General features: G+C 42.5%; 1 protein-coding gene across 2 annotated transcripts in view; it reads right to left on the reverse strand.

Annotated features, from left to right (window-relative positions):
• Positions 1-7,941: 7,941 nt before the first annotated feature.
• The window catches only part of LOC146618223 (amyloid protein-binding protein 2-like), a 30,702-nt gene continuing 25,812 nt past the window's right edge, over positions 7,942-12,831 (reverse strand). For both annotated transcript variants that reach the window (XM_085370079.1, XM_085370080.1), the window contains 9 exons: positions 12,652-12,820; positions 12,473-12,562; positions 12,301-12,368; positions 12,116-12,221; positions 11,906-12,030; positions 11,431-11,516; positions 10,863-11,053; positions 9,933-10,098; positions 7,942-9,623 (listed from right to left, as the gene is read on the reverse strand). In XM_085370079.1, coding sequence (XP_085226205.1) covers positions 9,361-9,623; positions 9,933-10,098; positions 10,863-11,053; positions 11,431-11,516; positions 11,906-12,030; positions 12,116-12,221; positions 12,301-12,368; positions 12,473-12,562; positions 12,652-12,820 — 1,264 coding nt within the window. In that variant the 3' untranslated portion in view covers positions 7,942-9,360. The remainder of the gene's footprint in view (positions 9,624-9,932; positions 10,099-10,862; positions 11,054-11,430; positions 11,517-11,905; positions 12,031-12,115; positions 12,222-12,300; positions 12,369-12,472; positions 12,563-12,651; positions 12,821-12,831) is intronic.

Consider the following 12,831-nt stretch of genomic DNA (forward strand, 5'->3'; position numbering starts at 1 on the left):
CTGCTCATTTCTTCTCTCCAAGTCCTGGAGAATACGTTTTTTTTCTTCTTCCTGTTGCTCTTTCTCTTGAAGAAGCTCTTTATTTTTGCACTCTGTTTCATCCAGCCTGACTTTCAGCACTTCGTATTTTTTCTTTATGCCTTTGAGTTGGTCCTGCATTTGTGTGACCCCTTCCTTTTTCTGTCCGAGGATTTGTGCAGTTTGTTCCATAGCTTCATCAAGCGTTCCTTGGAGCGCCTGATTCTTTTGCTCCATGTTTTGGAGATCCCTTTGCATCTCCCCAATAGTAGCATTCGCGCGTTGAAGCTGGGCAGACGTTTCTTTTAATTCAGCACTCTTTGTCTTGTTTTCCTTCATCAGGACCAAAATCTTCTCTCGTGCTTCACCAAACATTCCTTCCCAGGCCTCACTAATAATTTTTGTGCAAGGCTGGCGTTGCTGTTGTTTTTCCAGCTCTTGATTTCGTGCTTCCAATTGTCTGCACTTCTCCTCCAGTTGAAGCTTCTCTTCTTCAATTTGTTTAATTTTTGCATGTAGGTCGGAGTTTTCCTGTAATGTCCTTTGGACTGATGAGGCACCAATGGATCGTGTCATATCAGGCTTACCTCTTGCAGTGAGTGGCCGGCCAGACCTCGAAGGAGAGGCAGCAAGATTGTTTATTCCTTGTTGGTGTTCTCGTGGATCCATTTTTAATCCTGTGCACAGTGACTCTGAAGAGGTTTACAAATACTTTCAAATGTATCTCTGGTCGAACGTTTGAAGGCTGCGAACAAACTGACTAAAACTTGCTGCTCCTGACCCCTATTTATAGAAAAACTTCAAAGGATCAAAGGCATGTCCTTGTGACATCATCACATGTCCTTGTGACATCATCACTCTTTATGAATCAGATTGTCACATGACATTTTAGAATGGGGATGTTTGTTTGTTTTTAAACCGTTTTCAAATTTAACCCTCTGTGGTCCAGGGTATAATTGGCCGTTCTTGACTATTTTTGATTTTACCTCTATATTTCACCTTTAAAATATGTTTTTCTTGCCTTATTTGGCACCATTATTTTCAGCACTACCTCAAATATCTGAAATTTGAGTTATTGTTTTCATTTTGGTATACTATATTAGCACAGTTCATCTAAATTAATAACACAATAAATTGTGTGTGCATCTCCTGTTTTGTCATGGTTGTATGTCCCGGTTCGTGACAGGCTGCATGAGCTCATCTGGTGGGACTGTAGTACTGTAGTATTTCAGGCATAAAAACGTGGTTTTCACAGACCTTGTCACAGGGTCTGAGTTGGAAGATTGTGGTAAAGCTTTGTCCCTGAGGTAGTTGAAAAACCCCAGTTGGGTAAAGCGTTTGGGTTTTTTTGTTAACAGACATGCTTATCTATTTAGTTGGTGTTTTTTTTTTCAGCTAAATTTTTTAGTGCAATTAGCACTTTCAGCATCAATCCATAGCAATGTGTTGTATTTTTCACATTGTCTGTGTGTAAAATACATATGTAAGCATAGATTACACAAAGGATCCTGCACGCCAAGCTGGATACAAATAGAAATCCCTGGAAACAATTCTTTCTGCGCTTAAGAGCAGCTTCCTATTGCAACGCTGGAGGATTTGTCACCATTACTGGATACGCTGCAGAAGCACAGCAAAGCAGTGACTGTGTGGAGTCGAAAACTATTACACCAACTACACTACACACTCACCCACATTACCCCAATCACTGGCGTGTTTACACAACAGAGACGCTGAGTCTTTGTTACGGGCGCCAGCCACTGTGACCTCGTTGTGTGGACACAGAGAGACCTTGCTGTGACTCGCGTCTTCCCTGCTGTGGATTTCTGGAAACCGCGCTTAAAGCAAGCACAAGACTTCTTTCGTAAAGTGTGCCTTCCTGAACTTGTTGGGAAATACTTCTGGAAACAACGTGCTGCTCTAAATAGCCTGTAATGTTTCATGTTGTGGTTAAAGATTGATGACAGCTGTGTGGTGCGATGTAAATAGTTTGCATTTCATTTTTATGTGATTGCTGTGTACATGTGAATAGATCTATAATAAAGAAAAACAAACAAATATACTATTCTTTTTTGTTTTATTAAAACAACTTCACACAAAGTACAGCTATTTACAATGTACCGACCCGGAAGTGCTTTCGCCCGGAGCTGCCGCACCCGCGGTCAATCCACCAGCTGCTGCCAATCAACTACCATCTTCAGCAGGGCTACTTAATGGTGTGGCTGAGCGACAGACAGCGCTGGAGTATTGCACTAAGCCTGGGATTGACGGAGGATTCACGGACACTAAGGAAGCACTTGGAGGAGAGACGGGCACTCACTACCACGCACGGGCTTACACGGAAGGAGGGACGCACTATCACCATTGTTGCACATTTGAACTGTTGTCACCTTGCTGCACTGTAAATAAATGCACTGTCATTATTTCTGAGCTCCGCGCCTGAGTCCACTCTTTAACAACCGTGACAGCCTGATTCTTTTGCTCCATGTTTTGGAGATCCCTTTGCATCTCCCTAATAGTAGCATTCGCGCGTTGAAGCTGGGCAGACGGTTCTTTTAATTCAGCACTCTTTGTCTTGTTTTCCTTCATCAGGAACAAAATCTTCTGTCGTGCTTCACCAAACTTTCCTCTACCAACAGGCAGGATTAATCCATGCATTTATGTTGTTCACATTAAATTCTGATCCTGCCGTTCAAATGTCCTGCTGAAATCAAGACTTGCCAGACAAGGCAGCATTGTCCACACTTCTCGTGTCCAATTCTGGTGTGATACATTCTTTAATTAAAAATGATCAGCTATGGATATAAAATTATACCAGTTGGAGGGAGAGGGGTTCAGTTGGACATCAGTGAGCACCTTACCAAAGCTGAAAGAAGATGGTTTATGCAGCAAAAAAGTATATAGTGGCGCTATATTCAGGCTATATTCAATTTGGATTCTTGCCCTATGGTTATGTGATGTGCTGGGGGTGAAGGAAGCCTAAACATTTCGAGAACCACATTTCGAGAACCACTGTTCTCGAAATCTCGAAATCTGAAATCACACAAAAAAACCCCATAAAATCCTAGTAGTTAGGTTTTTTTTACTGTCAAAACCACAGACATGTTGAGTAAATTATTTTTATAACTTGAAATGCAAATATAAATTGTACATTTTTAAAAGTTGTGCACACATTTTATAAACATATACAACTATTTATCTGAAAATGCAACCAATACATCTGGCATTTTTAAAATTTGGTACAACCATTTAAAAATACTACTATAACTAAAATGAAAGAACAATCAGGTGTCACAATAAGATGCCCCACAAACTACTTGTGCCAGTAAAAAAAATGTCCACCACAAGAGGACAACAGGTGTAGCACTGCTCCTGTTTTCACCTGGTGACAGTGTTTACATTGCAATGTGCCTTTGTGACAGTCATTAGTGGCCTCACTGACACACAAAGCAAAACTATGACTACACAACACACTAACTATACACTCCACGCTAAACGTCACAAATCTCCCACATCTCAAAACCGGCTATCGATCTCTGTCTCTCTCTCGCTGTCTTGCTTTCCCCTCTTCCTAAACAACCAAATCCCAGATGCTGACTTTTTTTTAAAAAAATTGGTCGACATGGTGCATTTTTCCATCGAGAGGAAAGAGGTCTCTTTTTTTCTTTCTTTACTGTTTTTGCACTCTCATTAGAAGATGCTTAATTTAAAAAAAAAAAAAAAAAACAAGAAAGAAGAAAAAAACCAAACGTGACGATATGATTTAGTTTAGTTGAAATCAGGCACCTTCTGTTTAAATGTGTTCTTGTGAATTGATTGTGTATCGCATACATTTGATTTGACTTTCTGCGAGACAACAGTCGTCCGCTGGCCAAAAAAAGTTTTCCAAATACCTCCACGTGATCAAGCCTGGATTTAGAAAACAATAGCAAAAAAATCTGCACCTCCTGCTTCACATGCAATTTGTATTTGTGTGTTCAGAGGCGGCGGCGAGAGGGGAGACCTCGGCTCATCCACGGAACAACTGAGGGAAAAGTGTGGACTTTATACCAGTTTTTAAATTGTGTTGATCGGCCACGTAAAACCAGAGTTATGATAAAAATATCTGCAATGTTTCTTTGTTTTTTACTGAATACTGTCGTTGTTTATATTTACTGTGGGAAGAAACGGTAAAAACAGGAGTGACGGCGTGTTTTTGAGATGTGAGAGATTTGCGACGTTTAGTGCAAATCTTGTGTAGTTAGTGTGTAGTTAGTGTGTAGTTAGTGTGTAGTGTAGTCAATAGTTTTGTTGTGTGTCAGAACAATGAGGCGACTGCTGAATGTTACAGGTGTTACAGCAGTGATACGTCTGCTGCTGTCAGGCCTGCAGGTATCAGGCTGTTGTTCTCCTTCATCTCATAGTGGACAGGAATTATTTTTTGGAGTGGCACAAATAATTTGTGTTCTGTAAATAGCTTGAAATGTTTATTTAAAAAAAACGCCTTGGCTGCATTTTTAGGTAAACAGCTGCAAAAAATGTTGTTGTTTGCATAACTCAGTTACCTTTTTGAAGAAGTAACTATATAATTAACTGCCCAGCATTGGTCATTATTTACTGTATTTTGCAGACAGAGTTACAGACTCTCTCCCAGACCACAGACTCATACTCATGATATGAGTCAGAGCTTCATAAATTTCTTTTTTAGAAAGTTGTGTTTTCAAAATTGGAGTTTAAGTTATTTTTACTTCCAATAGTTTTAACATGCTGCACAGGTCATGAACAAGATTTCTTAAAAAAAAAAAAAATCATTGTAAGTGGGCTAAAGCAGTTAATTAAAAGTAGTCTAACATAAATGCTGTAATTTGATTACTTTAATAAACCATGTAACCTGGGTGGATTCGATGCTGGCGTGACCACAGTGCACACGTCTGCTGTTGCTCACAGTGGTCCAAGAGACCACTCAGGGAGTTTGTGTGTTCGCTCAGACACATGAAAAATTAGAGGGAACATCCCTACAGTGTAATCCTGCCCCCACCGTGCTTCGCTGTAGTGATGGTGGTGTTCGGGTGATGAGCGGTGCCTGGTTGAGGTCTGCATGACAGACTAGTGTGCTGGGATGCATCATCAGTGATGTAACATGAGGTCATCACAGGTTTTAAACCTCTCAACATCAGACACCCTCTCTCACCTGGATTAATCAGACTCACAGCCGCAGTCGTCAACAGATCTGCCTTCTTGATCCAAAGACACCTTGTGGCTTTCTCTGCTGCCTCGCTACCTGATCTAACGACCCTCATTTATGCCCGGCAATAGAAGCACTTTGCAGAGTGAACACTTTACAAATCCTGGGCATCCCACCTCTGCATGCTCGCAGGAAGATCGTCCGCCTGTGCCTGCTACTATGCACACTTTACCTCGTTTGCCTCTTTTATGTGCTCTGCAGGGTGTACTTTTAATTCCAGCACGATCAAATATATGTAAAAAAAAAAAGATTATGATTTGTATAGCAGCAATCCTAACCCTTTAAAATCTGTCTTGTGTGTAAAATGTCAGTGATGGAAGCTGTAAGGCTAGTCTATAAAAGGAGTAAAAGTTTCACAGTGAAATGTAGTGGCAATTGCCAAAAATGGCAATTTCCAAGTAAAGTCTGAAGTTCCTTTCCACTCGCTGTATTATGCACTATAACTCACCTATACTTAAAGCCAGATTTAAAGGAAGAAAACTTGAAGGACTGAAATCAAATAAACTGAATATTTCATCTCATCAGTGTAAAAGTGTCCTGTTGTTTGCTGGGATGGTGAAGTCCAGATGTGTACAGCTGACGGACAGCAAAGAGGGAAACTGTGATGGTCAACGATGTTTTAATGTTTTTGAAGCTAACAGTGAAGCAGTAACAGGACAACAGTGAACACATCCCACACGTCTCCTTTGAACTCTGAAGAGAGAAGCGGGCTGTTGGAGACATCGCAGCTTCAATTTGAACTTTGTCCTGCGCCCCCCACCCCCGACACCACCACTTGAACTACACTATTCCCTTTCAGACATCAGCAGATCATCTTGGCCAAGCAGGAAAAAGGAACTTGCACCTCAGCCGAAGCTGGATTAGAAACTGCTGCCGAGACCTGTTTTGTAATCCTCTGGAGAAGATGCAGACGTAGCCCTCACAGCACACACGTCAAATCATGCAAAGTTTCTCCATGATTCACTTTTTAAGACAAAGAAATATTCATGATCCTTCTCTTTGTATGCACCTGTTTACAAGTAAAGTCTGTAGATAAGAAATCTACTCAGAGGTGGAGGGGTGGGGGGTCTATTTAAGCCAAAGCACTGAGTGTTTAGCTGAGAGCTGGACCTCCTCCTCAGCTACAGCCCCTCACATCACTGTTACAGAGGGAGACATTGACAGCACTGAAGCAACAGCAAGGCAAAGCTCGTTTTCTTCATTCGTTCTTTTCAAAACAAACTAAATACTAAATTAACAGCGGACTATTCATCCATGGCATCACATTCTCAGTAACGTTGCACAGAATCTCCACAGCCTGTGTTCAGCCTCGACTGTGCAAAATCTCATCCTTCATCTGCTACAGCATGCGTCCATGCCTTTCTTCACGCCACTGTTACGCAGCGTCTCTTTAAGCGCTCATTTCTCCTTCACCTCTTATATTGACAGACTGCTTTAGTGAAACAAGGGTCCATGTGTAATGTTAGAATTGCACTAACGAAAAAATCCCATCCAGAGAAGCTGGTGATTCCCAAACTGTGGACTAAATATTAGACTGAAAGCATCTGCAGTGGAAGGCTTTACAGGATCACAGGTACATAAACAGTGCTGTGAACAAGAGCTTGCCCCGTTCTTGATATATACATTGTTTTTTTGCATTTTTGTCTCACTTTCAGGTCATCATACAACTGTTAATGTTACACAGACATAACCAGAATAAGCTGAAAATTAGGATTAAGGGTAAAAAGTTATCCAAACCTACCTGGCCTAAAGTCTAAAAACTGGTCGAGTACGGAGGAGCACTGGTGGGGTGTTGGCCATGAACAACCTGTTAAGGTCATGGACTTGCTGGTATATTTGGGATTGTGTTGTTCTGCTGCGTAACCCGAGCACGCTCGAGCTGTACGTCGAGAGCAGAATTCCTTTTTCCATCCAGATCCTTAATCATCCAAGCAGCCCACTTCCACTCCCACTCCCTCCACATGCTCTTACTGTGATGTTCTTTTTATGAAAAGCTGTTTTTGTTTTTTTCCTTTTTCAAACAGGGCCAGGTAGGTTCTTTTGTCCCTCACCAAAAATCACAAATCAATTAAAAACGTATGTTATCTCATTTTAAATGTTGTCTGATGATCTTAATCACTGCAGTGTGACAAACATGCATGAAATGAAGAAATCAGGAGGCAAATACTTTGTCGCAGCACTGTAGCTTACTCCAAATATACAGAACAAAATCCAAACAGGTTTCAAATGGACCAACTAGGTGTTCAAATGTTCTGTTTTCTCATGTCAGTGAGCCAAACCCATTAACATGGTTAAGTCACGCACACAGCTCTGGCTACACACCTGCTGTTCAAACTATTTGTGTGTGACAGGCAGAAGAGAGCTGGCTTTAAGAGAGACAGAGGCACTAAAAGAGCTGTTTTCAGATAGACACTGACTTGAGTGGCTGCCCCAAGGCTCAGGATAAGGTCAATAAGGATTATTTAGAACTGAGAATAATGAAAAGATACAATATTACAGCCTAAAAATAAGAACATGTTCCTTTAAAGCCCTTTCGGCACAAAGTATGTAATGGCCGTTGCATACTTTGTCCACTAGAGAGCCTAAGTTAGCTTTAAAATACCAACATGGCAGCTGTAGAGCTGGTGTCCTGCAGGCTTTAGATATGACCCTGGGTCAACACACCTGAATCCAATGATTAGTTCATTGTCAGACCTCTGGAAACCTTTTTAATTTAGCCATTTAAACCAGCTGTGTTGGATCAAGCACATGTAAAACCTGCAGGACGCCAGTCCTTGAGGCCTGGAGTTCCCCCACCCCTGTTATAGAGCTAAGATGTCGAGTAAAACTGAAAACCAGCCGAAGCTGAGCTTTTAAATAAAGCAACAGATGAGATTCTGGACAGCGAGACTCTGAACGATGGGCCAGTAACAGAAAAACATATCAGGAACTTTAATGGGATTTTCTGACAGGAGGGTGTGAAGCAGAGAGGCCACATGCACAATAATCAGGCTGCTATGCAAACACGCACACAAGCACACAATATTGGTCCCCACTGTAGCGCCGTTAAGGATATAATAGTTTATTTAGCACTTCAAAATATGGGTCCGTCTACAGACAGATAACTGCAAGCTGGTGTAAGGCTGGTAGTCATCGGTGGAGCACTTGGGCACCGAGAGTTGTGTTCCACTCACTCACTCACACATACAGCCTCAAGATGAACAAAGCGAGGCTGCGGAGCCTTTGCACATGTAGCAGCTTCCTCTTTGCCCTCCCATCCGTGTCCCTTGTTATCATAGTGTTGAGCCATTTCTCATTCAGTAAGAAAACTTAAACAAAGGGCTACATAAACATATGTTTGCATATAAATTATTGGCATTTTAATGATGCTATGTCAGTACTAAGCTGGAAAAAAAGACCTGTGAAAACCTGTTGTGTGTAAAAACCACACCTGGTGTTATCACATTCTCCTCCACGCAACTTTGAGGGTTCGCGTTCAGTTAATTGCAAAGAAAAAAACAACAACAAAAAGCCTTCAAATAAAACTCAAGAGTACAATCTGTATTTTCTTTAACTGTACAAGTGTCAAAAATATCCAACTATTTCCAGCTGTGATCTGCCAAGTGATGCTGATGGATGTGCAGGTATTCCACAGATGCTGTCGTGCAGCTCTTGAGAACACGGGTTCGCTCCCGGAGATCTGAGCTACACTGGTACGGTACAAAAGCAAAACTGCTGTCCAGGAAGAAAAAGGCGAGTGAGATGAGAGGCGAGGAGGTCGTGCGTCATCCTTATAGGACGTCTGACGTTTCTTTTCGAGTCCCCAGTCTCGGGCATGTGTCCTCTTTCTGTTGGAGAAACGCAGTGACTGCATCTTGATGGTGAGAGTGTGTTGATGAGGTTTGATAAGTGTCTTCTCTATTTATTTTTTTTATTCCATGAAAACATGTGTATGTCTGTGTGTGTGTACTGGCAGCATACAAAGTCAACCAAGCTGCCAGTGATGTTTGAATTTGCTGTGTTACTAATCCGTGTGAAACTGAAGCATCACATTTTGGGCTCAAATCATGTCCACACCAGGCTAAAACCCACCCACTTGTCTCTTTTCCCTCCTCTCTTCTCCTTCTCATTCGGTCAACCAATCAGCCGAGACAGGGGCGGGTGGGGCCTAGGCTCTGGGCCAATAGGAAAGCTTGTACCACCTCCTGGGTCTGCTGGGGTGTAGTGTTGACGTCCTCCAGGGCATCCGCCACTGCAAACTGCCGGTCCCTCAGCCGGTTCCAGTTGGACAGTACGTTGTGGTATTCAAACACCTTCTCGTAGTTTCCCACTGAGTTGTAGAGTTTGATCAGGCCTCGGTAGTCGTACTCCAGCCCACTGTAACCCTCGCCAAACAGCTTTTTACCTGTGAAGACAGAAACATCACAGACCATGTTTCATTCAGTCTCTCTGACTCGAGCCCCGTTTTTGATAATGTTACCCTCTTCCATTGTAGCGAAGTAACGTCAGGTGTTGGACTGATTAATGTCAGCTCTACATAAATGATTACATAACAATAACAGCAAAACTTGGCAATTAACTGAGAAGTAGGTTGAGTATGATGCATCTCAGTACAACATGTTCTGTGACGAAGCAACATCAGGACCCAGGCCTTGGGCCTCATTTACTGTGACACTAAAAAACATGGACGTGAACTTGTTCTGCTCTTACTGACCGATAGCGATGGAGCGCAGATAGAGCCTCTCTGCATCCTCGTACTGGTTCATGTCATAGTTGTAGAGGGAGGCCAGGTGACCCACAGACAGAGCCACCTCATAGTCTTCGTGGCCCAGTAGCTGCTCCTTAATCTGGATGGCTTTGATGTGCATCTCCTCTGCCTCCTGGTTACACAAATACGTGTGCAAGACAAAGAGATATGAATCACAAACAAAGACAAAACTCAAAGGCAATATTTATTTGGTTTCCATGGCCTTTCCCATAAATCAAACATCCAGCTACGTTTCCACTGAAAACAAAAAGTGGTTCAGTGCCTGTAAGTGTTGTAACTGGGTCAAAGTAAAGTTGTCACATTACACTCTGAAAGCAAGTTATGGCCTTTCACACTTAAATTGTTTTCCAGTCCATTTCCAGTGGACTAAAAGGAATAACGTGTAGTCCCAAGTCAGTCTCTCATTAACAGCAGGATATTAGATACTTGCCCAAAGTCATTTCAGCTGCAGACTAGAACTTCTGCAGGATTACTTTTAACCTCCACTCTGGCTTTTTATAGGCCAAAGACAGCATCTAAGACTGGTGCACACTCTTTATAAATGTGCACCACTCTGATATTTGTGTAATCCCAGCCAACTGCAATGACAATATTTCACATCTCATCATTTCTGGCTTTAAATAGCAAAAACCATTCAGTCTCCCACAAACAGTGGTTTGTGCTTGTAAAAGCACAATGTGACTCACTCTCACACAAACACTCATCTCTTAATCAAGATGAGGTGAATGTGGAATAGCTGTTCTCTGCCGTTGACCTTTTCTTACACTGAGATTATTTTTATCACAAGGCAGCACAACTGGCACACGCTGGGATGGTTTATGCCCCTTAATTTTAATTATTGTGTCAAATATTACAAACCACACATGTCCTCCTCACCTTAAACTTCCTCATGGACTGGTAGAGTCGTCCGAGGTTGCCATAGTGTTTGGCTGTCTGTACGTTGAACTCTCCGAAAGCCTTCTTGGCCAGCTGCAGCGAGGAGAGGTGCAGGTCGTGAGCCTCCTGCAGGAGGCGCTCTTCTGTCTCTTTATTGTGACAGTCGATGGCAATTTCTTCCAGAATCAGGGCTGTTGGGGGAAAACAAGCAAACGCGGATAGAGTCTATAAGACATAATGCACAGCTTCAAACAGATACAGCACTGTGCAAAAGTCTTGAGCTATCCCTAACTTCTTATGTTTTAAAGGATTCAGACTCCATGTAAACTGGTCTTAATCAATAATTCTCCAGGCGTCCTGAAGCTCTTTCAAACTGTTTGTTTGGACATCGGCTGCTTTTTCACTCACTTGCTGAATGTTTTTTTAATCTGTCAAACCACAAAAGTTTGACCTACGAATAGACAACTTAGCAAAGAACCAGTTTTAAATTGTTCTTTCAAGGTACTTTATTACAAGCAGCCAGTCACACACACGAGCATAATACTACTCTCCACTTTGCCTGCCTTACCTTTGACTCTCTTAGAGGAGGCCAGCAGAAGATGGTCCTCAGGCAGAATGTGAGTTATGATGTCTATGGCACGTTCTGCATGGAATCTGAGGGACAAACACAGCACTCAGTCGTGTAACTCAGACTTGGCTGGAAACTCTACATATTGGGGACAAACACTTCCAAGAATATCAAGTGTTTCCATTGAACAAAGTTGTTTTGCAGCTCATACGGTCCAAAAGTGGATCAAAGGTCTCACCATTAGGCAATGCTGAATCACAGCCTTTGTATACACGAGGAGCATCACATGATTAATTACACAAACAACAGGCATCTCCAGTCATCTTTACGTCTGCCCGTGTGTACAGTTAAACATTTGATATGTGCAGCTGCATACACATTACCCAAATACCAGAGTCTGACTTTGGGTGTTGGACTACATTTACAAGGCAGCTCATGAGGAATGTAATTAGCCGAGTTTAGAAGATGCACTCACAGAGCATTGTCAAATTTCCCAGAGCTGTACTGGTGCACATATGAGGAGTAGGCTAGGTCTTCATGGGCTGTGGCAACATGGATGTTCTTCCCCCCAAAGACCGATTGTCGGATATCCAGCGCTGTCTGGGATTTGTACATCAGACAAGATTGAATTAAATAACATCACTGAAAACAAGAGCATACTCCTGTAGCACATCGCTCTACGTACCTGGTAAATAGCAACCGATTGGCATATGTTGTCCACATTTAATAAGTAAAATCCATAATCTAGCAGCGTGTCGGAGTACTTGGGATGCTTGTGTCCAAAATGTTCTCTGTAAGACAATATTTTCAGTCAGAAACTGCGATGTTAGAAAGTACCCTGTCGAGTCTTCATTACACCCAGCGGGTTACCTTGCTAGAAACACTGCATGTTTGATCAGCTGCTCTGCTTTTCTGAACTCTCTTTTCACCACGCAGGCCTGCAGGGAAGAGACAATCCACAGTTTACACATGTGTCTGGAAGACTAGTGTAAAAATTCAGACAAAGACTGATCTGAGCGATAAATACATGTGTGAGTGTTACCTTGGAGGCCTGGCGAAGGACATCAACCACTACTTTGACAGGCAGCCCTGGAGTAATTTCCTTCATAGCCTCTATACACCACCTGTACGCCTGAGAGACAAGGTCATTGCAGACAGAAAGGACTTTCAGTTGTCTCAGTATCAAAACTGTAAAGCACCTCAGTGGTCAAACCTACACACCTCGTCATAGTGGCTTTTGGCAAAGAGCAAGGCACAGAGCTCGCCGTACAGCGCTGCCTTGTTGGCCTGGTGGCCATGTTTGGCTAGTTTGTCCATGTAAGACTGAGCAAGCTTGAAGGTCTCCTCCCCAAGGTGGTACTTGCAGTTTCCATTACGGACATGAAGCAGCCTGAAGAGAGA

The sequence above is a fragment of the Diplotaxodon limnothrissa genome, linkage group LG14, assembly GCF_057381915.1.
Source record: "Diplotaxodon limnothrissa isolate DT_005_m linkage group LG14, D_limnothrissa_male_GT1.1, whole genome shotgun sequence".
Lineage (NCBI taxonomy): Eukaryota > Metazoa > Chordata > Actinopteri > Cichliformes > Cichlidae > Diplotaxodon > Diplotaxodon limnothrissa.